Raw genomic sequence first — 26701 nt, forward strand, 5'->3', positions numbered from 1 at the left:
GGGTAGGAGTACGGGAATAGGGCGAGAGTAAGGAGATTGGGTATGAGTACGGGTATATGGCGGGAGTAAGGTGATTGGGTATGAGTACGGGAATAGGGCGAGAGTTAGGGGATTGGGTTGGGGTACGGGAATAGGAAGAGAGTAAGGGGATTTTGTAGAAGTACGGGAATAGGGCGAGAGTAAGTGGATTGGGTAGGAATATGGGAATAGGGCGAGAGTACGGGGATTGGGTAGGAGTACGGGAATAGGGCGAGAGTAAGGAGATTGGGTAGGAGTACGGGTATATGGCGGGGGTAAGGGGATTTGGGTAGGAGTACGGGAATAGGGCGAGAGTAAGGGGATTAGGTAGGAATATGGGAATTGGGCGAGAGTAAGGGGATTGGGTAGGAGTACGGGAATAGGGCGAGAGTAAGGAGATTGGGTAGGAGTACGGTTATATGGCGGGGTAAGGGGATTTGGGTAGGAGTACGGGAATAGGGCGAGAGTAAGGGGATTAGGTAGGAATATGGGAATTGGGCGAGAGTAAGGGGATTGGGTATTAGTACGTGAAAAGGGCGAGAGTAAGGAGATTGGATAGGAGTACGGGTATATGGCGGGTGTAAGGGGATTGGGTAGGAGTACGGGAATATAGCGAGAGTTAGGGGATTGGGTAGGAGTACTGGAATAGGACGAGAGTAAGAGGATTGGGTAGGAGTACGGGAATAGGGCGAGAGTAAGGGGATTTGGTATGAGTACGGGAATAGGGCGAGAGTTAGGGGATTTGGTAGGAATATGGGAATAGGGCGAGAGTAAGGGGATTTTGTAGGAGTACGGGAATAGGGCGAGAGTAAGGGGATTTGGTAGGAATATGAGAATAGGGCGAGAGTAAGGGGATTTGGTAGGAGTACGGGAATAGGGCGAAAGTAAGGAGATTGGGTAGGAGTACGGGTATATGGCGGGGGTAAGGGGATTTGGTAGGAGTACGGGTATATGGCGGAGGTAAGGGGATTTGGTAGGAGTACGGGAATGGGGCGAGAGTTAGGGGATTGGGTAGGAATACGGGCATAGGGCGAGATTAAGGAGATTGGGTATGAGTACGGGTATATGGCGTGAGTAAGAGTACGGTAATAGGGCAAGAGTGAGGGTATTGGGTAGGAATACGGGCATAGGGCGAGATTAAAGAGATTGGGTATGAGTACGGGTATATGGCGTTAGTAAGAGTACGGTAATAGGGCAAGAGTAAGGGGATTGGGTCGAAATACGGGCATAGGGCGAGACTAAGGAGATTGGGTATGAGTACGGGTATATGGCGGGAATAAGAGTACGGTAATAGGGCAAAAGTAAGGGGATTGGGTCGAAATACGAGCAAAGGGCGAGAATAAGGGGATTGGGTCGGAGTACGGGAATAGGGCAAGAGTAAGGGAAATGGGTCGGAGTACGGGAATAGGGCGAGAGTAAGGGGATTGGATATGACTACGGGAATAGGGCGAGAGTGAGGGGATTGGGTAGGAATACGGGCATAGGGCGAGAGTAAGGAGATTGGGTCGGAGTACGGGTACATGGCGAAGGTAGAAGTACGGGAATAGGGCAAGAGTAAGGGGATTGATTCGGAGAACGGGCATATAGCGAGAGTAAGGGAATTGGGTCGGAGTACAGGCATAAGGCGAGCGTAAGGGGATTGGGTCGGAATACGGGCATATGGCGAGAGTAAGGGGCAACAAACATCGGCAACACAATCCGTTGCCTGAGGCCATTAGTTATGAACCAGGAATTATGAGACCGGATGAGACCGTATTTTACGAGAAGAGACCGGGAAATAGTATCGCCGTAAATGACCTTCGGAACTCCTCGGCAATTTTATCGAATTTTTTTCGATAAAATGGCCGAGGAGTTCCGAATGCGTAAATGAATACCTTTGAGCCGCAACTTCGAATTTTGACGTGGCTGTGCGCATGCGTTGGCGGCACTTGTTTCCACTTCCTGTAAATAGGCCAACATGTCACTACAGACAATATTAGCTGTTTCTGCCTTATTTACGGCCGTTTCTGGCCTGTATTTTCATATTGGTGAAACGGAGAAGAAATGTTTTATTGAAGAAATTCCTGATGAAACAATGGTAGTGGGTAAGTGTCATTAAATGATACAGGTCACTCACTTACTGAAACTGTCAACAGACCAGTGCCATTTGGCAGTGTTGTTGAACACCAAGACTTAAAAGTATGATGCAGATCCTAACAGCTGCCACTGACTTACTTATAGTAGTTGCCTGTGGCTTCAGTTTGGCAAAATCAGTCTTGACCCTGTAAATGAAAAAAATAATACAAAATTTTAGGGATGCTTATAACGTCTCGGGACACAATACAACTAATAATCATGATTTGTGGGCGATATTTCAACATAATTAATATACATACATATGAAGCTAAAAGTCCACTAGGGTTTTATAATTGTCAAGCGAAGAAACTTCCCAAAACACAATTCGTCATGAAAATAATAAACGTCCAGTTCAGACATTAATTTTATAGCTAATATACCAATCCTAAGCATATCACTGTGTTCTGCGCAGAGAATTGTAATTTTTTACATCGAAGCGATACTACAATCTTACTGGTTATTCCAAATTGTAGCAGGAATCTGAATTAAAGTGACACTCTTATTCAAAATCAATACATAAACATGTATAACAAACATCAGTTTTGACTGATAAACCTTTAACTACTTACTAAATAATGCATTTATGGAAAATATTAATAACTGATAACAAGATTGTAACCGTGTAATTAATAGCAGAATGCGCAAAAAATTAAATGATTGGTGAATGCTAAAAGATTTACTGTGATCTACTTTAGTCTCATAAGGTAGAAATAGCGTGTTTTATGCTCATTTCATTCAAATTAAACTTGGTATCCTTCATAAGACCCATTGTTTTTGACATTTATTCATCCTTTTTGGAATATTAAAACAATATTATTAAATGTGATAAATCTTATTTGGGAGTAAGAGTGCATCTTTAAAATATACACACTATCGGCTAAAATTTTGCCATTACACATGTCTTATGGATTAATTCTACTGTTGTTAATAGTGCCTGTAATGATCATGATGGACTTTATATGTACCGGTATACAAACGGTTTGGAACTTTGCCTATATAATGAAATAATTTTGTTGTTTCAGGAAGATACAAAGTTCATATATTTGACAAGAATGTCAATGATTATGTGCCCACTGTTCAAGGTCTAGGCATGCACGTCGAAATCAAAGATCATGATTCTAAAATAATCATGTCAAGGGTAAGCACGTAGTAGACCTGCAGCATGCCATCGAAGGCTTGAGCCACACTGAGCACTGTCATGAAGTGAACATACTGTATGCAGAGTGCTTAAAGCTGCACTCTCACAGATGTAGCATTTTTACAACATTTTTATTTTTTTGTCTTGGAAATGTAAATTTTTTGCGTAAATATCTGCAAACCAATGATATAAGATTGCTGACAAAAATGTTTTATGGCATAAAACATCAATTTTTGAACTTAAATATAAAAATCTGCGATCTAATCTTTGGTCAGGAGTCTTCTACAACTGGTTTCCATGGATTTTCGCAAAAATTGGTTCGTTCCAAGACAAAAAAAAAAGTTGTCAAAACGTTCAATCTGTGAGAGTGCAACTTTAAACATAAAGGGACATATCATGTTGTCACCAAAATGATGTCCTGCATTTTTCCATTCGCTGACTTTCACATTTGAGGCCTTTGTTCAGATTTCCTTTATTGAACAATATGAAAATGTTATCAATAGTTTGAAACGAAAAGGACAAATTTAGTTTTGCCCTAACAAAGTGTGCCAGCATTAGGATCATGTAACTTTTGCATCGAACAGTGAAAACTATGTATTATAAATACACTATTCTCATAGATATGACAAAATATACATTTTCAGTGATATGTCCCTTTAAAGTGCTTTTAAGCATTCAGTATTGTCCAGAAAATCAGAATGGCTCATTACCTTCAGTCTGCGGTAGTGTTACTCAAGTTTGGGAAATATTCATAGAAAACTTGTTTCTTTGCTCTGCTTCATATGAATTTAATCATATGAGTGTTTTTTTTATCATTTTTGGTTCAGACATGAAATGTAGATCACTCACATAAAATCTGCTTTATTCTTGTTGTAGCAGACCATTGAAACAAGTATTCTGTGAAAGTATTTGCTGAAGTCATTCAGAGTCAAAAAATCACTGCGAATGCATATAACGCACTTAAGTTGAATGACTTCAGGTGATGATGTACATGTGTATTCGCAACTGCGGCAGTGCACAATATACATGTATAACTGTCGACACTAGCAAACTAATGCACCTGTGCCACTTTCAGGGAACTACAAGGTCCAACTGTATGACTTTTCTGTCAAGGAATATCTTCCTTCAGCACCGGGCATCGGCATGCTCGTTGAAATAAAAGATCCTGACAACAAAATTATCTTGTCCCGCGTGAGTGCAGCCTCTATTTTAAAGTCAAGTTTATATAATAAGGCTGGTTGAAATCCAACTCTCTTTCAAAGTTCTTGGTGACCAGATTACCCATGTTGATAAAATTTTGGTTTTGGTAAGCATCATATAACAATTCCCTCTTGTATAAATCTGGAAGATGGCACAAAACGATTCTTGCATGTCTGTCTGTTCCTTGCTTTCCTAATGTGCTGTTTTTAATTGTAAAAGCTTTGTCTTTGTCAGTTAAGATGATTTTAAGCTCCTCTGTATGTTGAAGGAAAAATGTCAAGGTTATGTCAAAGCCATGGTGTTATCTGTATAAAGTTATCAGTAGCTCTGGATATCATGGTGTTGGTCAATTATACTTGTATTCCAGTGGAAACATTTCAGTTTTAGTTCATTACTTAAAAGTTCTTATTTCCTGTTACATCCTTTTCATTGTTGAATAATAAAATATTACTTTTACCTGTTATTACCAATGCAATTTCATTTACCAGTAAGTTTGTCGACATTTCCAGAAATTCCCACCTTATAAGAATTGAAGCATACAATAAAGCTACAACAAATTGCTGATCATAAAACGCTTGAAGGTGTTCTTTTGATGCAACAAAAGCATACTATATTATGAATCATTGACATTAAGAATATTATATGAGTGATCCATTAACACAGAAGATTTCTACCATTGATGAAAACGAACCAAGTTGAATAAATTTTGTAGTGAATAACTCTATTGAGATATTCTGCTTTTTATATATACCTACTTAAAGATTTGTAAAGCTAAACACTTTAAACATTACTATATAACGCACAATTTTTTTTTATTGTCAGACTCAAAAACTGTGCGAGCTTGTTTTCCTTTGTTGTATGTTCTGACTTATAATAATGAAGGCAATTGACTTGACTTATATAACTCTATTCATTTATATTTCCATTTCATGTTGGTGATGGCATCTAGGATATCGATTATGGTATTAGTTTGAAATCTAATCTAAATGAAGTTCTGGTAATCACTGTTAGGTATAGAAAAGTACACTAAGAAAATTCTATAAGATGTATGTATTACTGTTGTTGCATCAAAGAGAATATTATTGATTGTTATATGACTTTAAGCTCATCGTGTCGGCGCCTGCATGCAAAAGCTTTACCCTTGGTTATAATACGAATTCATTGATGATACATTCAAATCAGACTTATTATGAATATAACACAACAAGTGTATGATTTTATTATGATGTTTTTCCACTATTTATGGTTTCTGAACATTTTATTTAGTTTTAAAAAGAATGATTACTAAATGACATTTTACAATTATATCAATCTAAAATTTTATAATGTGTAAGACAAGGTTATTATTAAACAGCATTAAGTGATTTATTGTTACTCGAATTTTGATCGGTTAGACATCATAGATAATTACTTTGTGTAAAGCATGCTAGTTATTTTTTCCATACATGTAATAGTTTAGAGTATCATTCCTGCATTTTAAGATTTTTTTTTATTTTACAGACATACGCATCTGAAGGTCGTTTCACGTTCACATCTGCGATGGCCGGGGAACACACCATCTGTCTCCACTCTAACTCAAGTGCTTGGTTCTCTAGTGGACAGCTGGTATGTAACCTCCTAGATACCTTATAGATGACCAGTAATAGTACTTCTGTGTTTTTCATTGCAATGGACAGCTGGTACATAGAATAATATCTACCTAAGGCAATGGCCAACACGTAGAATATCATTTATATGTACATGGAGCCGGCAACCTTTTAACTTTTTAAGTCTGAATTGATACAACAGCTGACATCCTCCAACACCACAAGTGATAAATTTAATTATTGCTTTCAAAACTTAAATGCCAAGTTTGGTATGTCACCATACCGTATTGTAAGCTATTGTTGTCCTCTAGGAGAAAACAGTCAGGTCAACCCGATAGAACACTGTCCAGTCATGAGACATTTATTAAAGCATTTTCCCCAACACTGGACTGCAGATGACATAGACTAGGAGAAAGCTCCAGATCTCTTACAATGTTCTGCCTTTTTATAGCCATGCACCTTGACATCCAGGTTGGTGAGGTATACCAGAAATGCAGACATAAAACAAGCAGGTCAAGGCCAAGGACAAGCTGTCCGAGCTCCATCTCAGTATCTCTAACACTCTCTTGCCTTCTGTTACAGCGTGTGCACCTGGACATCCAGGTTGGAGAGCATGCTGTGGACTACCAGCAGATCCAGGCCAAGGACAAGCTTTCCGAGCTCCAGCTCCGTATCCGCCAGCTCCTTGACCAGGTGGAGCAGATTACTAAGGAACAAAACTACCAGAGGGTATGTATGCTCTCATAAATTTATCATAGGCTATATAATCCAGCCATCGTCTTGCCTGCCCACCCGTTCTTCCCTTGTCTGGGAAAGACAAACCTTTGAAACGTCAAAAGTATTTGTTGCTGTTTGTAAAGTTGACTGCCTATTTTGGATTATTATAAGATAAAATGGTCATAATTAAGCATTGTTACCATTCTTCTTCTTATGCAGCAGATCAAACAAATGACCTTCTTTACTACACAGTTTCAGAACACTACATTTCATTTTCAAAGCCATTTTAAAACTACTGTGAATGATTTAATTAACTGCCGTTTCAATCAATTTTGCAATTTTAGAAAAAAAATAGTTTTATGTTGTCCGGAAAGTTATCTTATTGTCAAAGCCTTGTGAGGTCCTTTACACGTATATGTACCTTATTATGGGAAGTGTTGAGGCGCCAGACTAATGTCTTTGAAGATTACTCCTTCAACAAAGAACATCTGCAACCTTTTCACCAATGTAACTTTTCCATATCATGTGCCAGTACGGCAGCCCATCCCCTTCTCCCAGCAGCGCACCTTACCCCCATGCACCTGTGTATTTCAGTACCGAGAGGAGCGTTTCCGACAGACAAGTGAGAGCACGAACCAGCGTGTCCTCTGGTGGTCCATCTCTCAAACCCTCATTCTCCTCGTCACAGGATTCTGGCAGATGCGTCATTTAAAATCTTTCTTTGAGGCCAAGAAATTAGTATAAGGACACATATTTATTTAGGATATTTATCAATTGAATTGTTCATAATAGGAAGGTTTTAATTGTAAAGTGTGTTACAAGCATGAGATGTTAAATTTGAAAATAAGATGAAAAGTTTCATATAGAGCAAACACTTTCTAGTCAGAGGAACCGTATAAGATCTGTTTATCATACCAAATGAAAAAGAAAAGAAGTTGCAGGGAAAATAATTTCAATCAAGTAAATGTGATTCAAGTGACTTGTGTTCTGAGGGGACTGTGTACATATTTTAACAGCTTATTTAAGGTTTCCATGGTTACATTTGTACTATGTACACTGTAGTGAAATCATTCCATGTACCTGTGTTCCTGTGTAAAGGACTGCTTTTATCGAATCTTATTTTTGTTAATTAAAAAAGTAAATATGAATCACTCAGGGGCCCATTTCAACAAAAATCCTTGGAGGGACTTTCAACATTGCAGGCTCCCATGTTAATCAAGTGTCGTTGAAAATTTCATGTAATTAGTTATAAGTCAATTTCATGTTTCTTTTTTATAAAGATTTTGTCCATGAAAATATTTGACTTTTATTATCCCTCAGCTATGTTAAGTGGTAATTTTACATGCAGTCTTTCATGCTCAACACAATTGAATAGATGATGGGCCACTTGTAAAAAAATAAAACTGATTAAACTTGAGAAGTAATCCACACGGTTTCTTCTGGTTTGTTTGCGTATGAAAGCAATGTAATTGGTCACAAGTCATAATTGGATATATATAGACCAATCAATAAACATTTTGACTACACCCTGCATTTACTGGGGAAGGCAAAGAAGATTATTTCAATAGTAAGTGCATAATAAGTTTCAAATGTTGAAAAACTGCTTACAAAGCGTCATTTAGGTTACATGTCGAGTTGCTTTACTGCCACTTCCTTGTTACATTTCCACTGCTTGCCCAGCAACCTCTGATGAACACCATTATTTCAAGCTTAGCAACACAGGATCAACATTACTATGCAATTTGAACATATTTGATAGTGTGTAATTATAAGGAAAAACTGGATTTTGATTGTTGTGTAATTGTGTTATATAATATTATCAGATACTTTCATCATTTACATATTGTTAAGTAAATACTCCAGATTCAAATCTTAGTACATTTATTGTATGTATAGACCATCCTTTTGTTTGAGTTTTCAAAGTACAATAAGAAGAAACCTTTGATCAAGTGTCTTTAACATGGTTTTGTGCCTGAATTCTCATCAGAAGTTCAGCTTACAACATGGATAAATTGTAAGCTTGCCAGTGGATGTTAAGGCTAGCAGCTAGTAAGTTTATATACTAGCAAGCAGCAAGCAAGTGTAGTTAATAGCTAGTGCCCCAGTGAAGAATGTTTGCCAATGTTTGGTGGGTTTCAGAGCAGGGAAGATCGTTTCCGGTACACGAGCGATAGCACGAACCAGCGTGTCTTCTGGTGGTCCATAGGACAAACTGCTACCTTAGTTATCATAGCCTTTCTTCAAGTACGACATCTTAAGAAGTTCTTCATCTCTAAAAAACTTGTCTGATTTCATTCTTTACCTAGTGACTAAATTTGATATCCACGTACGGTACTAGCAAGTTGTTTCTGCCTAGATGCTACCAGGACAACAGACTGGTACTGCTGTTTGCTTGACTGTGTACATGAGTGCTGTTGTATGGTGTTAAGTAATGTACAATTATTATCTCACTGGGACTCGCTCATAGATTTTATGTTGGCAACAATTTTTTTAAGCTTTGTTGATATTGAGTTTACTTACTTTTCTGAACAAACTTCAAATAGCAATGGGCAGATACTTAATTGAACAGAATTTTGTAAATCCAAGCCTAATATAAATTCAATTTCCAATAGTGTTTCTAATGCTCTATGGCTTAATTAAGCATTTACTAAAAATTATGTCATTATTAACTAAAAATTATGTCATTATTAACTAAAAATTATGTCATTATTAACAATAAACATTTTGTTCTCTTTTTTTGTTTTCTCTAACTTGCCCTTTAAAATGTAAACAAATCCCGTTAATCTGTACACTATAGTACTTACATAGGTGTTTTATATTGTTGTGTATGCTGTGTGTATGATGAACCATTGTAGATTATTCTACTGTATCATGTTTTACTATGTACATGTCCATGAGTCACAGTTATCAATATATGTGATGAAAGATGGTCTTTTCTTTTCTGGTAATTGAAGTTATATATCCCATACATGTATGTTTAGAATTATGATGACAGAAATACTGAACAGCATTTTGAGGACTCGGCACTAAATGGATGTAACTCTTATCAAAATAGGAGTTACAACCATCTTGTATCCTACCTTCGATTTGTACACATCTCCCATTTGAGAGCATGTGAAATTGGAATGGTTCTTGTATTTATCCTAACAATGATGTATATTTTCTTTTGACTCTCTACTCGTGTGAAATAAAATTGGTGATACATTGCATATGTTCTTGTCTTGTTAATAAGTACTCTCCAAAGGTTAATTTCAGGTAGTAAAGAAATGTACCTTCCAATGGGTTATTTCTGGGAGTAAAGAAATGTGTCCTCGAATGGTTTATTTCTTGGAGTTAAAAATGTATCCTTGAATGGTTTAATTCTTCAAAAGGTATATGTGACACAATTATTTCAGACCATATATAACAATTTAAAGGGCCATAACTCTTGTAAGATCAAATGGAATGAGAAAGAAATGTGCACAACAACACATGCTGACCATCATTTACTAGTATATGAAGTTTCACGAGTGCTGTTGCAATATTTATGGTGAAACAAGCAACACAACTCTTATTTAAACAATCCTCTAAAAACATAAGAAAGATCAATAAACCTTTTGCCATTTTTCAAAATCTGCATTAAAACATAATATTATAGGTAATTTTAAATCACAATGTTCATGACCATGTAAACAAGTACCGGTATATATGCAAATTGGTTCTGAAATGTGCATGTATTTAAAAAAAAAAAGGAGTAATGTAGTGAACACAAAACTTAACTTGCATGTACCTGGCTGCATTGACCTACTGTCAGTCTCTGCCTTATTTGGAAGTATTTTATTTGGTGCAAAAAGATCTGTAGTGAACAGGTATGTCTATCCGACTATTTTCCCCTGAATACAGCTCAATATTAAACAAAACAGAAATGTGCTTCATTGGTTGTACTTATGGCACTTACACTGGCTCTCGGACCCCTAACAATGACCTTGACCATGGACTTTGACCCCTTAATAAGACCTTGATCTTAAATCAGCTTCATTTGAAGAAGCACTTAAGTGCATGTTGTCTCAATGTGTTGAACATTAATTGAAATAGTTTCATCAGGTTAGTTACAGCGCAGATATGAACTCAACACACATTTCACATGTTAGTGTGACAAAGACTTTGGAGAAATGTGGAGTTATTGCTCTTCAGTCTTCATGTTGTTTTGATGAAAGGAACATTTGTGCCAAGATCAAGTTAATTCATTAACTGTAGGGCTTAGATTGCAATAAAATGACATACAAAATCAAAAGTAAAATGTGATCAGCCGGTCGGTCAGACAGTCCAGTCAAGTAGGTCCATGTGAATAGTGCGATAAACGCCTCATCATTTTTTACCTTCTGCATTTCTGAAATTAACCTTATTGATGTATCCTAAAAATACCATTTGGCAGACTGAGGGGTGATGCCGTCTGTGCCCCCAAGTCCCCTCCCTCAAAACTGTGAGGTATAACCAATAACAACAAACACTACATGTATCTTGGATATGTATTTCAATATGGGTTCACAATTAGACAGCTAATACATGACACACCATCATTTGGCACAGGTTAAATAGCCGTACAAAAAGTATCAAGATACAAAACTATGGAATGATAGAACAATACTGATGTGATATAAAACAGACTACAATAATATGAATGATCGTCTTTTTTCCACTGGAATAAGGGGCATATATAAACAATCCTTAATGATTGCAACCTTATGAAACTTGCAACACATATGTTTGACAGTTTTTGAGTTATGACACAAAGGCTATGACAATTCATGTACAGACCCACTAAAACGTTTTTTGAGGTTGCGGTTAAGATGCATATTCGACCTCAGTCAGAACAAAGTTTAAATGGCCGAAATGATCAACCTGGATTAAGTGGCCACCTGTCTTAAGCAGCTACTTTGAACTTTTCCTAAGGGTGGCCACTTAATACAGGTTTGACTGTACTTAAAAAAAACAGACCAGCTAAAACATTTTCAATTATGATTCTCAATTCCTAAAAAAAGGGACCTGGTAATTGTCTATTACAAATTGGTAAAAATACTACTACCAGAACATGTATAAAGATCAACTGGTAGTGGGTGACATTGTGAACAGTTTATAAGGTTGTCCCTGCTGATTTATTGCTTAGCGAATTTAAGGAAACGAAAAAGCGACCATTTAGACCTTGCTTTCATTCAATAAAAATGGATAACCATAAAAAGTCAGGTAAAATACATTTTTGAGAAACATTTGTTATATGGTGGAGAGAATTTGAGGTGTATTTTTATTTGTGTCCTTAATGTTGACCTAACCATAGTCAGTCATACATTAAGAAGTAATGCTCGCACAATGATCTTTGATGAACCATGGATATCACTTGGGCAGCCACTTGTTAGGCTTGTGTTAAAAATAGAAATAAAATAGTTTGACTAGTTTGTGTCACAAAAGCAATGTGAAATAAAACCCACTTCAGTGAAATTATCAACAATACATTATACATGCTGCCAGGTAACACATTGTACAATCCCCAGTCATTGAAAAAGACTGCAAGGTTTTTATAAAAAAATTCTTCCATGATAGTTGTTAATAATTTTAAATTTATCTATGAAGAAATCAATGCATTTTTAAAGTGCAGTAACAAATAGTTATGATTTCGTATTCTGTTGACAAGTTATGATGTAACTCAACAGAAATAAGTGTGATACGTTATTTTATATTTACAATGAAACAATTCTTTTGCCATTAGACTGGAAATAATGGATGTGTTGCCGTGTATCTTTGACTAGTATAACATGATTTGTGGTTAATAGACAAACCATATAATGCTTCTATTATTTCAAATACAATTGATATGCCAAAAGCAATATGGTAGCCATTTGATAAGGGATCTATAAAATAATATCTATGTATATATTACAGGATGTAAAATAAAAAAAATACTACAGTAGATTTTGAAAAATACATAAACATCATAATTTTAAAAACACATACCCATATAAAGTGAAACACTTTGAGCCATAACTCTTTAATATCTACGGTAATACTGAATAAGGTTAAACAAAGATTATAAAAAACAGACAAATACGAGTATACTGTAAAATCATTGATGGTTCTTGCAATGTTTGCAATGGCCACAACTTTTTAGAACTATCTATATCTAAAGAGCTGGAAGCAAAGTTGCCTAGTGTACATCATACCAAAACACCTGGATTTCACAGCCTGTCTGTACCATGCACCGTTAATTGTCGGATGTTGCCAGTCCTGTGACTCGCTCGCTGTACTCCCACAGTTTACGTGCCAAGCCCATATCCCGGCTAGTGTCCGAGGCCTGGTCCTCTGCCTGGCGACAGTCAACGTAGTATTTCCCGCTCTCCTCCGCCACGTCCTCAGACACTGCACAGTAAATCGATGTCTGGGCACCCTCTTCCGACGTCTACATGCAGCAGAAAACAGTCTTGTAATATAAGGATATGTAGCCCCTGAGACCTCACAAACCTAACCCTTTGTAACAAAATACAAAGAAAGAATCAGAGTAAGCTATTAAAAGGAAAACATGGCCCGTAATCTGAGAAAAGGTACCTTAATAAAAGTACAAAACACCTGGCTCATAAACATTGTGTTAAAAAGAATGATTGGTCTTAAACCTTTATAGTAATAACAAGAGCTGTCACAGAGACAGAGTGTTCGACTATTCCGCCACTTTTCAGTGTATGGATTGTAAAGTTTTGGCGAAACATGCATGGATCACTGTTAGATTAGATTTCAATGCAATACATGATGTGCTGAGATATTTACATAAACTGAATTGGAAAATATTTGAGGTGGTATGCAAACTTAAACATAAATTCTAAGTAGAAAAAGGGGCATAATTCTGTCAAAATGCTTGAGATAGTGACCTCCTCCTGTGTACAGGTTGGGGGCATGATGGTGAGCAAGCGTGCAAAGTTTCAAACCCAGATGTCAATGGACTTTGAAAATATTTGAGGTGGTACACAAACTTTAACGTAAATTCTAAGTAGAAAAAGGGGCATTATTCTGTCAAAATGCTTTATAGAGTTACCTCCTCCTGTGTACAGGTTGGGGGCATGATGGTGAACAAGCTTGCAAAGTTTCAAAGCCATATGTCAATGGACTTTGAAAATATTTGGCGTGGTACACAAACTTTAACGTAAATTCTAAGTAGAAAAAGGGGCATAATTTTGTCAAAATGCTTGATAGTTACCTCCTCCTGTGTACAGGTTGAGGGCATGATGGTGAACAAGGGTGCACAGTTTCAAAGCCATATGTCCATGGATTTTGAAAATATTTGAGGTGGTACACAAACTTTAACATAAATGGTTATGCCGACGCTCGGCTTACTAGGATAGCTCTCCTTATTCTTCGAAAAGTCGAGCTAAAAATGTTTCAAATTTTATCTCTATTCTAAATGTAAGAATTTTGATAAAATTAGTTTCATAAATGTAAGTGTGTTGCCATGGTAATGTTTATTCTAAAGCTAGACCAGTAAAGGCAGACCTATCTTAAAGACCATTATCCTTTTAAGTAAAAAAAAAATAAAATGAGATTGGTGTTTTGTTTATATATCTTACTTTACATTTAACTCTACTCATTGACATCAGTATTGTGAAAAGCCAATTTACTACACTAGCATCATTTCTAGATTTTTTTAGAATAATCTTGCCTTTTTTCTACCTCATGAAGTAATTTATTCATACTTCTATAAATCCCCAGCTGGAGGATATGGCATGTATGAAAAACATAAGTGTAACTCATTTCTGTTAACTGCCTTAATTTATTTATTTAAAGAAATAAAGTACATTTGAACTAAAAACTACACATGCATCTATACATAAAAATTGACAAGTATAATAATACCTTAACAAAACATGCCGCTATGATGGGGAGAAGTGGTTTAAGAAGAGGGTTAAAGATATTACAGAGGAGGTTAGTGTGCACAGGACCAGGGTGTAAACAGAGTGCCGTTACTCCTGAAAATACATGCATGCAATATACATATAAATCCATCCACAAATGTTATATTTGGACAAGCATGTGGAACCACCCAATGTAAAACACAACCATGCAAAACTAACCAATGTTTACACAACCATGCAGGAATATCTAATGTAAAACACAACCATGCAAGACTAATCAATGTTGAACATGACCATGAAGGACTATCCAATGTTAAACACGACCATGCAAGACTATCCAATGTTAATCACAACCATGCAGGACTATCCAATGTTAAACACGACCATGCAGGACTATCCAATGTTAAACACAACCATGCAGGACTATCCAATGTTGAACACGACCATGCAGGACTATCCAATGCTGAACACGACCATGCAAGACTATCCAATGTTGAACCCTACCATGCAGGACTATCCAATGTTAAACACAACCATGCAGGACTATCCAATGCTGAACTCGACCATGCAAGACTATCCAATGTTGAACACAACCATGCAGGACTATCCAATGTTAAACACAACCATGCAGGACTATCCAATGTTAAACACAACCATGCAGGACTATCCAATGTTAAACATGACAATGCAAGACTAATCAATGTTGAACACGACCATGCAGAACTATCCAATGTTGAACCCAACCATGCACAACTATCCAATGCTGAACCCAACCATGCACGACTATCCAATGCTGAACCCGACCATGCAAGACTATTCAATGTTGAACTCTACCATGCAGGACTATCCAATGTTAAACACAACACCAACTAATGTTAATCATGACCATGCAAGACTACAAAGTGTGAAACACGACCATGCAAGACTAACCAGTTTTTAACCAAACCAGGCAAAGGTAACCAATGTTAAACACAACAAGAAGTTAAAAGCAATAACTTTCCATTAATAAAAAATCCTGCTAAGAGTCAGACTTAAAAACATTGATGCTCAGAAAATAGTTGGTATTGAATTATGTAAAATTAATCACCTCACCGAGACTGTTGCTCTGATATTAAGATACATTACTAGCTGACACAAATAACAGACACTACATGCATTTGTAGTTGTATTAAGTAAATGCCTTAAATGACATAGAAATTTACCAAATATGGCTGGAAAATTGAATAGCATGACTGGAAATACATGCCAAACATTTACGAGAGATTTTGATCTTGAAGGTAATAAGACCATTGTGGGCTAACCATTGGATGAACATATTCACACACCTTACGCAAGGAAATAGTGTGAGAAATTGACAACATCAAGGTAAGATATTGGCCAGCAAGCAACGGTATATAATTATTGTATGTTGCATGGTGTAAACAAAGAATGTTTCTTATTTCCATTTAATGAATAGATTAGTGAAAAAACTCTTATTTAAAGAAATATCCCAGTTTCTGCTCCAATTCTCAGACTTCATATTCTAAGGCACTTAGAATATCAGAATCTAAGACTATCAGACTCTAAGACTATCAAACTCAGACTTTCAGACTCTCAGATTTTGAGACTGTCAAACTAAAAGATTATCAAGACTCTAAGACTATCAAACTCTCTAACTATCAGACTATCAAAGTATCAGACTCTAAAACTATTAGACTATTAGACTATCAGACTCTAAGACTATCAGACTCTTTAACTATCAGACTCTAAGACTATCAAACTCTATAACTATTAGACTATCAAATTATCAGACTCTAAGACTATTAGACTCTAAGACTATCAGACTCTAAGACTCTATAACTATCAGACTATAAGACTATCAGACTCTAAGACTATCACTATCAGACTCTAAGACTATCAGACTCCAAGACTATCGGACTTTCAAAAGAATGAAGTATTTTCTGTCATAATTTCAAATATTTGAGAACAAAACTGTTCTTAAATGTCATAATAACTACTCACAATAAATGCTAGAAGCCCTTTGTTTGTATTACAGTTGTAGGAAACTGAAATGTTCAATGTCCGACCCTTTAAAATGATGCCCTACATTGTTTACACCTGATGCAGCTTACAAAAAATGGGTACAACATCCACAGATGTTTGCCTCACCTTAAAATACAAGTACAGTGGAATGGCCAGAAAAACCCAATGCAGGCGGGGTACATTACGCCACACCTCAGACTGGACCGCCCCGGGATGAAGACTGTACGCCATCACACCTTTAACAGCACCAATTAATGAGTCACAGCAAATAAGGCTCAACTTGTTAGTTATAATTGAACATTGAATAAATATCCCAACATCACACAAGTGGCCTGGCAAGGTTTTGCAAGACTGCTGATATATGTGGGACATTTCTGTTTACTGGCTGCAGAAGCGATGTATTAAGCACTGCTGAGTATTCAGGGGACTACCCGCTCACCTTGAAGATCAGCCCCTCTATGATAATTTTCAGCGGTATGTGATACCACGGCAGGTGTCGTAACAAGTCTGACTTGACACAGCCAGGGTGAGCACAATAACACTTCATCTCTGTAACAGACAGACAATCCATTTCACTGCTCTCAAGAGATTTTGGCTTTAAGTGGTCATGTTGCTCTTTCTCAAACATTCATATTAGTGACAATAATCCTACTATTTCATACATTGTTATCAAACATTTCCAGAAGGATGTCTCAATGCATGGTTAGAATCAGAGAAGTATGCAGATTATACGTTTAGCCTGTGGGTGGCCTAACTTAGGCCAAAAAGTACCAGTGCCAAATCTTTGCCAATACACACACAAATTGCTGGGATGTTTTGGTCTGAAATAATACTTCATAGATTGTAATGGCAATACCCCCATACCCCCTCCACCCCCATTGAAATTGCAAACATAATTACATAGTATTGATTTTGGACACCAATATATCAGAAGTTTTATCAACAGGAACAATCACAGATTTACTTTAAGTCAAATGAATTAACAGATATACTTGCAATATTACTCTTATACTGGTACTGTTACAATTGTTTTGAGCAAATGCTCAGTTTGATGTATGCTATAGAAAAGCTTTTCTTGCATACTGGACGTGTGTTTCCGGTCATGTGATTTGCAATATTACTCTTATACTGGTTCTGTTACAATTGTTTTGAGCAAATGCTCAGTTTGATGTATGCTATAGAAAAGCTTTTCTTGTAAAGAAAAATGGTTTCTGCCCAATAACTTTAGTTAGCATTGACAGATATTGATAAAACTTGGTGTGTAGGTAGCTTATGTACAGAGCTAGCTTGGGATTGCTTTTGAGGGGGGTGGAGCTAAGGTCAAGGTCACTGTTACTAAAAATAGAAAAATGGTTTCTGCCCAATAACTTTAGTTAGCATTGATAGATATTGATGAAACTTAGAGCGAAGGTAGCTTATGTGAAGAGCTAGCTTGGGAGGTGGGGTCAAGGTCACTGTTCCTAAAAATAGAAAAATGTTTTTCTGCCCAACAACTTAGTTAGAATTGATGGATAGTGATGAATCTTAGTGTGAATATAGCTTATATGAAGCTGCAGATTGAACTTGCTCATACAACAAATTAATTGGCTATAATTTCTGATTGCCCATAACAAAAACCTGGTTTCGCCGCATTGCGGCGCTTCTAGTTGTGTATTTGTACAGAAGTTTGTTTTCAACGTCATTTTTTCCACAATTTGATTAATTTAGATATGCAAGAAAAAATATCAAACATGTTTTTCTGTTCCGGATTAAAAAATCCGACCCTTGGGCACGCTGTGTGGCTGGTAACTCTACAAGCCGCGTTACCGGCTAACGAACGTGACCTCGAGTCGGATTTTTCTATCCGTACCGGAAACACATGATAGATACTTATATTCTTGCATACCGGACGTGTGTTTCTGGTCATGTGACCAGTGCTGGAAAACCCCATCTCACCCCTCCCATGTAAGATGAGTCACGCGCAACAATGCGCCAATTCTTATTTCTTTTATTGTATGGTTAATGAAAAGTATATTATGCCATTTCAATAAAGCGCAATGAAATACATATATGTATGCAAGACCTTTAATTAAAAATGAAAGTAAATAATTGTAAAAAATGATTTTCAGTAATTTAAAATTACTGCGCTTTATGAATTCAGTAAACAATGTCACACGCGCTTTTTGGTGTAATTGTACAAAAGTTTGTTTTCTACGTCATTTTAGCTGGTAACGAGGCTTGCCGTGTTACCGGTCACGCAGCGTGCCCGAGGGTCGGATTTTTCAATCCGGACCGGAAAAACATGATTGATATTTTCTCTTGCATACCTAAAATTATGAATTTATGGAAAAAATGACGTAGAAAACGAACTTTCGTCATTTACACAAAAAAGCGCGTGCGACGTTGTTTACTGACGTCATAGAGCGCAGTAATTTTAAATAACTAAAAATAGCATTTTTTACGATGAATTATTTTCAATTTTAATTAAAAGTCTCGCAAACATATATATTTGATTGCGCTTTATTGAAATGGCATTCTATATCTTTCATAAACCATACAATAAATGAAATAAGAAGTGGCGCGTTGTTGCGCGTGACTCATCTTACATGGGGTATGTAAGATGGGTTTTTCCAGCACACGTCCTGTATGCAAGAAACTTACTAGATGTTATTTCCTAACACCTTGTTATTATGTTATGCTGTGTTAACAACTAAAAAAAAACATTATTCCTCATACCAGTTTCCTGTGATCGTCTAGCTAGTTCCCGCGTAAACAGAATGTTGGCCAGTTTGGAGTTATAGTAGGCCAGTTGAATAGAGTACGACTTCTCCCCATTCATGTCGTCAAGGTGAAACTTCTTGCTCCAGTTGTGGACCATGGAAGACACATTCACCACTCTGCTTGGGCCACACTGCTTCAACTTGTCTGAAAATAGATATTTACAATACTTAATGTGTACAAAACATGTAACAGTGATAGTTTTTCAACACAAATTTAACATTGTTATAAAAATAATAATTCCCTTCTTTCTACCTCAAAATAAATAAAAGATGATAAACATTTTATCTCTTTCGACTGGACATCAACACATAAAAGTTCATGATTGTTGTATTGTTAAAGTGTGGGATGAATGCAGCCCTTATAAACATTGGACATATTAGAGTAAAATGATATTGTGCTTCAACTTCCTTTAATGAAAAACTTTGCATAACCTTCATTTCATGGGATAGGTAATACAAACCCCTTTCTATTTCAAGTTCAGCGTAACAGGATCTAAATTGTGTGGGACAGTGTTTGTATTTCCGTAAAATCAGAATATCAAGGTATTACTCTTGCTTATACGTATATTTATTATATTAATAGTTTGAGATTCGGGGAATGTTCAAAAGTTTTCCTCCATGATTTCTGAGGTGTGTGTTAATTTGTTGATGAAGTAATTTGGTTGGGATGAATATAGGTTATTCCAGGTTATTATAGGTTATATATTTGTGAACAACAGATAGTTACAACATTTTTTCACATATTTGGAGTTTGGCATTTAAAGATTTTTAACCACTATTTGATATATTTTTTGTATCAATTTACAAATAATGGATAATGCCCACAATCACCTAATGGAACAACATTTGGAGTCCTTTCATTTAAGCACATACAGGAGTAACACTGTACACATTGGATGCTTTCTCTAGCCTTAAATCCCCACAGATGCTTTCTCTAGCCTTAAATCCCCACAGATGCTTTCTCTAGCCTTAAATCCCCACAGATGCTTTCTCTAGCCTTAAATCCCCACAGATGCTTTCTCTAGCCTTAAATCCCCACAGATGCTTTCTCTAGCCTTAAATCCCCACAATCAACATCTGTATAGCAGAATCAAACCTTTTGAATCAAACAACTTAAAAAGCATCTGTGGCAATTGACCACATTTGTACATGTACAAAAGAATACTATATGATGCCCTTTTACCTTTAACAGTGGTATCTTCTGCCACGTGGTTCAGTGACAGAGACGAAGAAAATCCTACTTCTACGTATGAAAAGGATAGCCAACAGTAATTTGACTTTATAATAGCACTTTTCATTGAATGAAGGGTGCCCTCCAATTTTGAAAACCATGACTTTTTTGGGGTGTTCACAGCTGGAAATTATTTTGGCAAAAATTATAATATCTAAATTAATTTGTTCTTGGAGTCCAGTTATTGTGTTTGTAAGTAAAGCAACATCATCTGCCAACTGAAGGCTACCGGAACATATTTCTGTATCACATTGCTGTAATTGTATCTCTTGTGCACCTTTATTTTGTAAGTAAGCAATAAACAACATAGTTTTAGTGATGCATATAACTCTGCTTCAGGCGAATTTCACAATCAAATTGGTGTGTCTTTGCTCTACTAGCATAAAAACATGCTAAGACCTTTCTATACATTCCGTGCAATACATTTAATAAAGTAGATTACCTTAATCATTCAAATTAATTTACACTTCCCATATTTTGTTTCTAAGAAGACGACAAACACCACGAAAGTTTCTGTTTGTGGGATCAAGGTTTTGTAAATTAAATGTTTCTGTTAAATAAATATGGCTGTTAATTATGAATGAGAGTAAACTGACACAGCACAGATTTTATAATAATTTCTGACATTCATTCCTGACCTCCTGAAGTTTCAAACTCAATTTCATAGGCAGAAGGTTCACTTTTAAATAGTAAAACAATTTAATTTTATATCAATAATAATATAAGCACAAAACCACTCAAGTTATTTCAGTGATGTCATTGTGCACATGAACAAGACTCGATACCATAGGACTTGGAGCGTATACATGTATGTACTATGTACTCTTGTGAAACATATCATTAGTTATTAAATATATTTCTTTACAAATGATTCAATAATAATTAGAATTAAATAAGATTTGTGGTTCTAAAATATTAAAGAAAAGGTCTTGTCCAATAAATATTGTATATTTTAATTTTTGACCACAGACAATGAGCTTAAACTGAAATAAAATAAGACAAGAGTGCAAAGAAATGCTGGGACTTCCAAGCACCTACCAGCAGACACATTCTCTTGACAACATGCACCCATATCAGCATTACTTTTGCAATATGCCAATACATTTTGGCAAGTCTACTGACCTAGCAATAGGTTTGTGAGGAGAAAATGGCCGAGGTAGTTTGTCACAAACGTTGTCTCAAATCCCTCCTCTGTTTTGCTGAACTGCATACCTGCAAAATTCATATGTAACAAGAGATTTTTATCAAACATTATGCCCCCCATGAGCGCCATGTTGTCAAGAATATTTGGACAATTGAATGAATATTTGGACGAATGAAATATGCATGGACCGAAACACAGCTGAATGATCATTGACGTTGGATGCCTTTGAGGAAGAATATGACCACCATTCAAAGTGTGGGGATAGTAGGTACAGTTTTAAATCATGTTCAGATGATGACTGATCTTTGCAGATAAACATGTATCCTCTTAGCAGCAGGGAATAAGTACATATGATGTAATTTTAATGACCAATATCAGTTGTGACCTTGTCCTTTGACCTCAAAATCCATAGGGATCATCTACTGGTCAGCCACAACCTAAATGTTAAGTTTGAGGGCCATGGGTGCAATTATTGTTGAGCTATCACACAGACATGATTTTTGCTTTCAAGGTCACCTTGACCTTTGACCCGATGACCCCTTAAATCTATAGGGGTCATCTACTGGTCAGGCTCAACCTCCAAGTCAAGTTTGAGGGCTATGGGTGCAGGCATTGTTGAGTTATCGCTCGGACAACCTTCCTGCATTTAAGGTCACTGTGACCTTGACCTTTGATTTAATGACCCCTAATATTGACAGGGGTAATCGACTGGTCAGGTCCATTATTCATTGCATGTTTGATGACCATAGGTCCAGGAATTGCCAAGTTTGTGATCAAGGTCACTGTGTCAATAAGGGTCATCTTCTGGTCAGACTCAACCTCCAAGTCAAGTTTGAGGGCCGTGGGTGCAGGCATTGTTGAGTTATTGCTCAGACAACCTTTTCGCATTCAAGGTCACTGTGACCTTGACCTTTGATTCCATGACCCCTAATATTGACTGGGGTAATCGACTGTTCAGGTCCATTATTCATGGCATGTTTGATGACCAGGAATTGCCAAGTTTGTGTTCAAGGTCACTGTGACCTTGACCATTGACCAAATGATCCCTAAAATCAATAGGGGTCATCTACTGGTCAGGCCCAACCTCAAAGTTTAGTTTAAGGGCCATGAGTACATGCATTGTCAAGTTATCACTCGGACAACCTTTAAGCATTTAAGGACACTGTGACCTTGACCTTATAACCCCTAAAATCAATAGGGGTCATCTACTGGTCAGGCCCAGCCTCAATGTCAAGTTTGATGGCCATAGGTCCAGGCATAGCTGCCTTATCAATTAGACAAGCTTTGACAATTTTTCCCAATTAAGGATCACTGTGACCTTGACCTTTGACCTGATGCCCCCAAAATCAATAGGGGTCATCTACTGGTCATGCCCAACCTTCATGTCAAGTTTGCTGACAATACGTCTAGGAATTGTTGAGTTATCACTTGGACAAGCTTTGGTCTACCGACGGACCGACCGACCGACATGTTCAAAGCAATATACCCCTCTTCTTCGAAGAGGGGGCATAAAAATGTAAGCATGTCATGACCATTGAATGTGTGTGTTAAAAGGCTTATATGGATCAATCTGATATTTATTTTTACTCAGTCTTCATTGTCTTATGACTTGAACAAATGATAAGAAAAATGATTTCTGGTTTGCTTCTTCAATGTTATCTCTGAGCAAAACCACAGTACCTGCCATCCCTACTTGCGATGTTAGTTCCATGTCCATAGTACCTGTCAACCCTACGTGCCCTATTATTTCTTGTCTCCAGTTCTGGTCACCCCTGCTTGTCCTGTTACTTCTTTGACTACAGTAACTGCCATCCTTGATTACCCAACTAGTTCCTGGTCTACAGTACCTACCATCCCTGCACCCCCCCAGTTCCCTCGACAACAATAACTGCCACCCCTGCCTGCCCAGTTAGATCCCTGACTACAGTTCCTGCCACACTTTGTGCCCCTGTAAGTTTTCCATCTACAGTGCCTGCCATCCTTTGTGCCCTGTTTATTTTCCATCTACAGTACCTGCCACCCTGTGTGACTCGTTAGTTTTCTGTCTACAGTACCTGCCACCCTTTGTGCCCTGTTAGTTTTCCATCTACAGTACCTGCCACCCTTTGTGCCCCATTAGTTTTCTGTCTACAGTACCTGCCTCTGTCTACAGTACCTGCCACCCTTTATGCCCCATTAGTTTTCTGTCTACAGTACCTGCCACCCTTTGTGCCCTGTTAGTTTTCTGTCTACCCTATCTGCCACCCTGTGTGCCCCATTAGTTTTCTGTCTAAAGTACCAGCAACCCTTAGTGCCCCGTAAGTTTTTCATCTACAGTCTGTGCCACACTTTGTGCCCCTGTAAGTTTTCCATCTACAGTGCCTGCCACCCTTTGTGCTCTGTTTGTTTTCCATCTACAGTACCTACCACCCTTTGTGCCCTGTCAATTTTCCATTTACAGTACTTGCCCCCCTTTGTTCCCTGTTAGATTTCTATCTACAGTACCTGCCACCCTTTTGTGCCCTGTTAGATTTCTATCTACAGTACCTGCCACCCCTGCGTTGTTGATAAGAATGTCCAGCCTTGACTCCTCCAAAAGGAATTGCTTAACAAATGTCCGCACCGATGACAGCAGACTGATGTCCAGATGCTGATACACAACCTCCTTGTTCCCAGTAGCAGCCCTAATCCTTTGTACAGCATCCTTGGCTTTTTTCTCATTCCGACATGCCAGGATGACTCTTGCATTTCTCAGAGCCAAGTTTTCAGCAGTGCAAAAACCAATACCTGCAATACCAGAAATGTTTGTGTAACAAAGAAGGACAATAACAATAGTGATATTGTAAATAGAGGGTACTTTTATGATCTTTCTTTGCTCTAAAAATTAACATACAAACTGTAAACGAGTGTCAGAACAAATAAGTACATACTAGTAAGCATGTGTGGAGATATGAATTATATTCCAGATTAGTGAAAACATAATGATGATATTGTTTTTTGAAGCCCTGTAGATGCCCTATCTATGTTGGGTCCAGTGACAATGACAACCCAGTAGATGTACCTACCTATGTTAGCTCCATTGACAATAATGTCCTTGAAGATATCCTTATCTGTGTTGACCCTAGTGACAATGACAACCTGGTAGATGTCCCTACCTGTGCTGGCATCAGTGACAATGACGATCCAGTAAATGTACCTTCCTGTGTAAGACCCAGTGACAATGACGACCCAGTACATGTACCTACCTATGTTAGCCCCAGTGACAATAATGTCCTTGAAGATGTCCTTATCTGTGTTGGCCCCAGTGACAATGACAACCTGGTAGATGTGCCTAACTCTGTGGGCTCCAGTGACAATGAAGACCTGGTAGATGTGCCTATCTATGTTTGCCCCAGTGACAATGACGATCCGGCAGATGTCCCTATCAATGTCGTGACAATGAAGCCTCTTTTAAGTCAGTACCTGTGTTGGCCTGAGTGACAAAAACAACCTAGACGAAGTTCCTACCTGTGTTGGACTTAGCAACATGATCCTATAGAAGTCCCTACCTTTGTTGGTCCCATTTGAAAATGACAACCCAGTAGATGTCCCTACCTGTGTTGGCCCCAGTGACAATGACAACCCAGTCCCTACCTGTGTTGGCCCCAGTGACAATGTCAACCCAGTAGATGTCCCTACCTGTGTTGGCCCCAGTGACAATGACAACCCAGTAGAAGTCCCTACCTGTGTTGGCCCCAGTGACAATGTCAACCCAGTAGATGTCCCTACCTGTGTTGGCCCCAGTGACAACCCAGTAGATGTCCCTACCTGTGTTGGCCCCAGTGACAACCCAGTAGATGTCCCTACCTGTGTTGGCCCCAGTGACAATGACAACCCAGTAGATGTCCCTACCTGTGTTGGCCCCAGTGACAATGACAACCCAGTAGATGTCCCTACCTGTGTTGGCCCCAGTGACAACCCAGTAGATGTCCCTACCTGTGTTGGCCCCAGTGACAATGACAACCCAGTAGATGTCCCTACCTGTGTTGGCCCCAGTGACAACAACGACCTTGCCGGTGAGATCCCTAGTGCTTGAACAGCGACCCTTGATAGCTTCCACATACATCTTTAAGCCCACCATCAACGTGACAACAACAACCAACAGTGCTATAAGCACCTGCCACAGTGTGTCCATACCTGGTGATAAAACATTAGAGATCATTTAGTCATTCAGGGGCTAAGGTGGTACATAACTGCAAGATTTGATGTCCTAGGTTCCACCAAAAGGCGTTCCACCCACAGGCATTGCAAACATTTCTCTCTCAATTTAGTAAAAGGCTTAAAAAAGCATAGGGCGCTTAAAGCTGCACTCTCACAAATATACCATTTTTACAACTTTTTTATTTTTTGTCACGGAAAAAGCAATTTTTTTCATAAATATCTGCAAACCAGTGATAAAAAAATGCTGACAAAAGAACAGATAAATAATATTTTATGGCATAGGACATCAATTTTTGAACTTAAATATAAAAATCTGATATCTAATTTTTGTCAGCCTTATAACTAGTTTCCATAGATTTTCGAAACAAATGGCTCGTTCCAAGACAAAAAATAAAAAGTTGTCAAAACGTTCAATCTGTTAGAGTGCATCTTTAAACCGTTACTATTGATTCCAAAAGCCAAAGTGTTAGGTACGTGCCATAAACAGAAGAAGGATATCCGAAAAGTTTGCATCCGAAAAATAACCAGTTAAAATATACTTAAAGTGAAAACAGATTAAGGTATTGACAATCTAAAACAATCATGCACAAAATACTCCTGAAATACAAATTATCACCTAAGAGTTAATGACGGAATCCTGATTTAGAATGTCACTGAAAAATCGCAGCTTTTAAAATTTCGCAGGTGTTGGCCACTGGGTCGCTTAAATCGATGTTCTGAC

The 26701-nt window shown here is 37.6% G+C and overlaps 2 protein-coding genes across 7 annotated transcripts; one reads left to right on the plus strand and one right to left on the minus strand.

The window, feature by feature from the left end:
• The first annotated feature begins 1918 nt into the window (after positions 1 to 1918).
• On the plus strand, positions 1919 to 9983 carry LOC128211763 (transmembrane emp24 domain-containing protein 9-like). Of its 2 annotated transcripts, none has more exons than XM_052916805.1 (5): positions 1919 to 2102; positions 4347 to 4462; positions 5972 to 6076; positions 6640 to 6786; positions 7369 to 9983. In XM_052916805.1, the coding sequence occupies exons 1-5, from the start codon at positions 1976 to 1978 to the stop codon at positions 7516 to 7518; spliced, it is 645 nt and encodes a 214-aa protein (XP_052772765.1). In that variant the 5' UTR covers positions 1919 to 1975; the 3' UTR covers positions 7519 to 9983. The 2 variants fall into 2 exon arrangements, with proteins under 2 accessions (XP_052772765.1, XP_052772764.1); XM_052916804.1 differs by lacking the exon at positions 4347 to 4462 and adding an exon at positions 3156 to 3271 and having other exon boundaries at positions 1921 to 2102.
• Positions 9984 to 11268: 1285 nt separating this feature from the next.
• LOC128212193 (retinol dehydrogenase 11-like) lies at positions 11269 to 26695 on the minus strand. Of its 5 annotated transcripts, XR_008257403.1 has the most exons (8): positions 26597 to 26695; positions 25801 to 25956; positions 24328 to 24567; positions 21780 to 21869; positions 19383 to 19571; positions 17107 to 17216; positions 16794 to 16903; positions 13191 to 13204 (listed from the first exon to the last, which is right to left on the minus strand). XR_008257403.1 is itself a non-coding variant. In XM_052917517.1 (7 exons), exons 2-7 carry the CDS (start codon positions 25952 to 25954, stop codon positions 13010 to 13012), a joined length of 978 nt encoding a protein of 325 aa, XP_052773477.1. In that variant the 5' UTR covers positions 25955 to 25956; positions 26597 to 26695; the 3' UTR covers positions 11269 to 13009. The 5 variants fall into 5 exon arrangements, 4 of the variants coding, with proteins under 4 accessions (XP_052773477.1, XP_052773478.1, XP_052773480.1 ...); XM_052917517.1 differs by lacking the exon at positions 17107 to 17216 and having other exon boundaries at positions 11269 to 13204; XM_052917518.1 differs by lacking the exon at positions 16794 to 16903 and having other exon boundaries at positions 11269 to 13204.
• Between the last annotated feature and the right edge of the window lie 6 nt (positions 26696 to 26701).

The sequence above is a fragment of the Mya arenaria genome, chromosome 12, assembly GCF_026914265.1.
Source record: "Mya arenaria isolate MELC-2E11 chromosome 12, ASM2691426v1".
Lineage (NCBI taxonomy): Eukaryota > Metazoa > Mollusca > Bivalvia > Myida > Myidae > Mya > Mya arenaria.

Excerpts from the sequence above, each read along its gene's own strand:
- LOC128211763 (XM_052916805.1), top strand. The coding sequence starts at position 1,976 with ATGTCACTACAGACAATATTAGCTGTTTCTGCCTTATTTACGGCCGTT. Across the intron at positions 4,463-5,971 it reads ACAAAATTATCTTGTCCCGC|ACATACGCATCTGAAGGTCG; the intron begins GTGAGTGCAGCC and ends TTTATTTTACAG. Across the intron at positions 6,077-6,639 it reads GGTTCTCTAGTGGACAGCTG|CGTGTGCACCTGGACATCCA; the intron begins GTATGTAACCTC and ends CTTCTGTTACAG.
- LOC128212193 (XM_052917517.1), bottom strand. The coding sequence starts at position 25,954 with ATGGACACACTGTGGCAGGTGCTTATAGCACTGTTGGTTGTTGTTGTC. Across the intron at positions 16,904-19,382 it reads TAGACGATCACAGGAAACTG|GTGTGATGGCGTACAGTCTT; the intron begins GTATGAGGAATA and ends GTGCTGTTAAAG. Across the intron at positions 13,205-16,793 it reads CACTGTACTTGTATTTTAAG|ACGTCGGAAGAGGGTGCCCA; the intron begins GTGAGGCAAACA and ends TGCTGCATGTAG.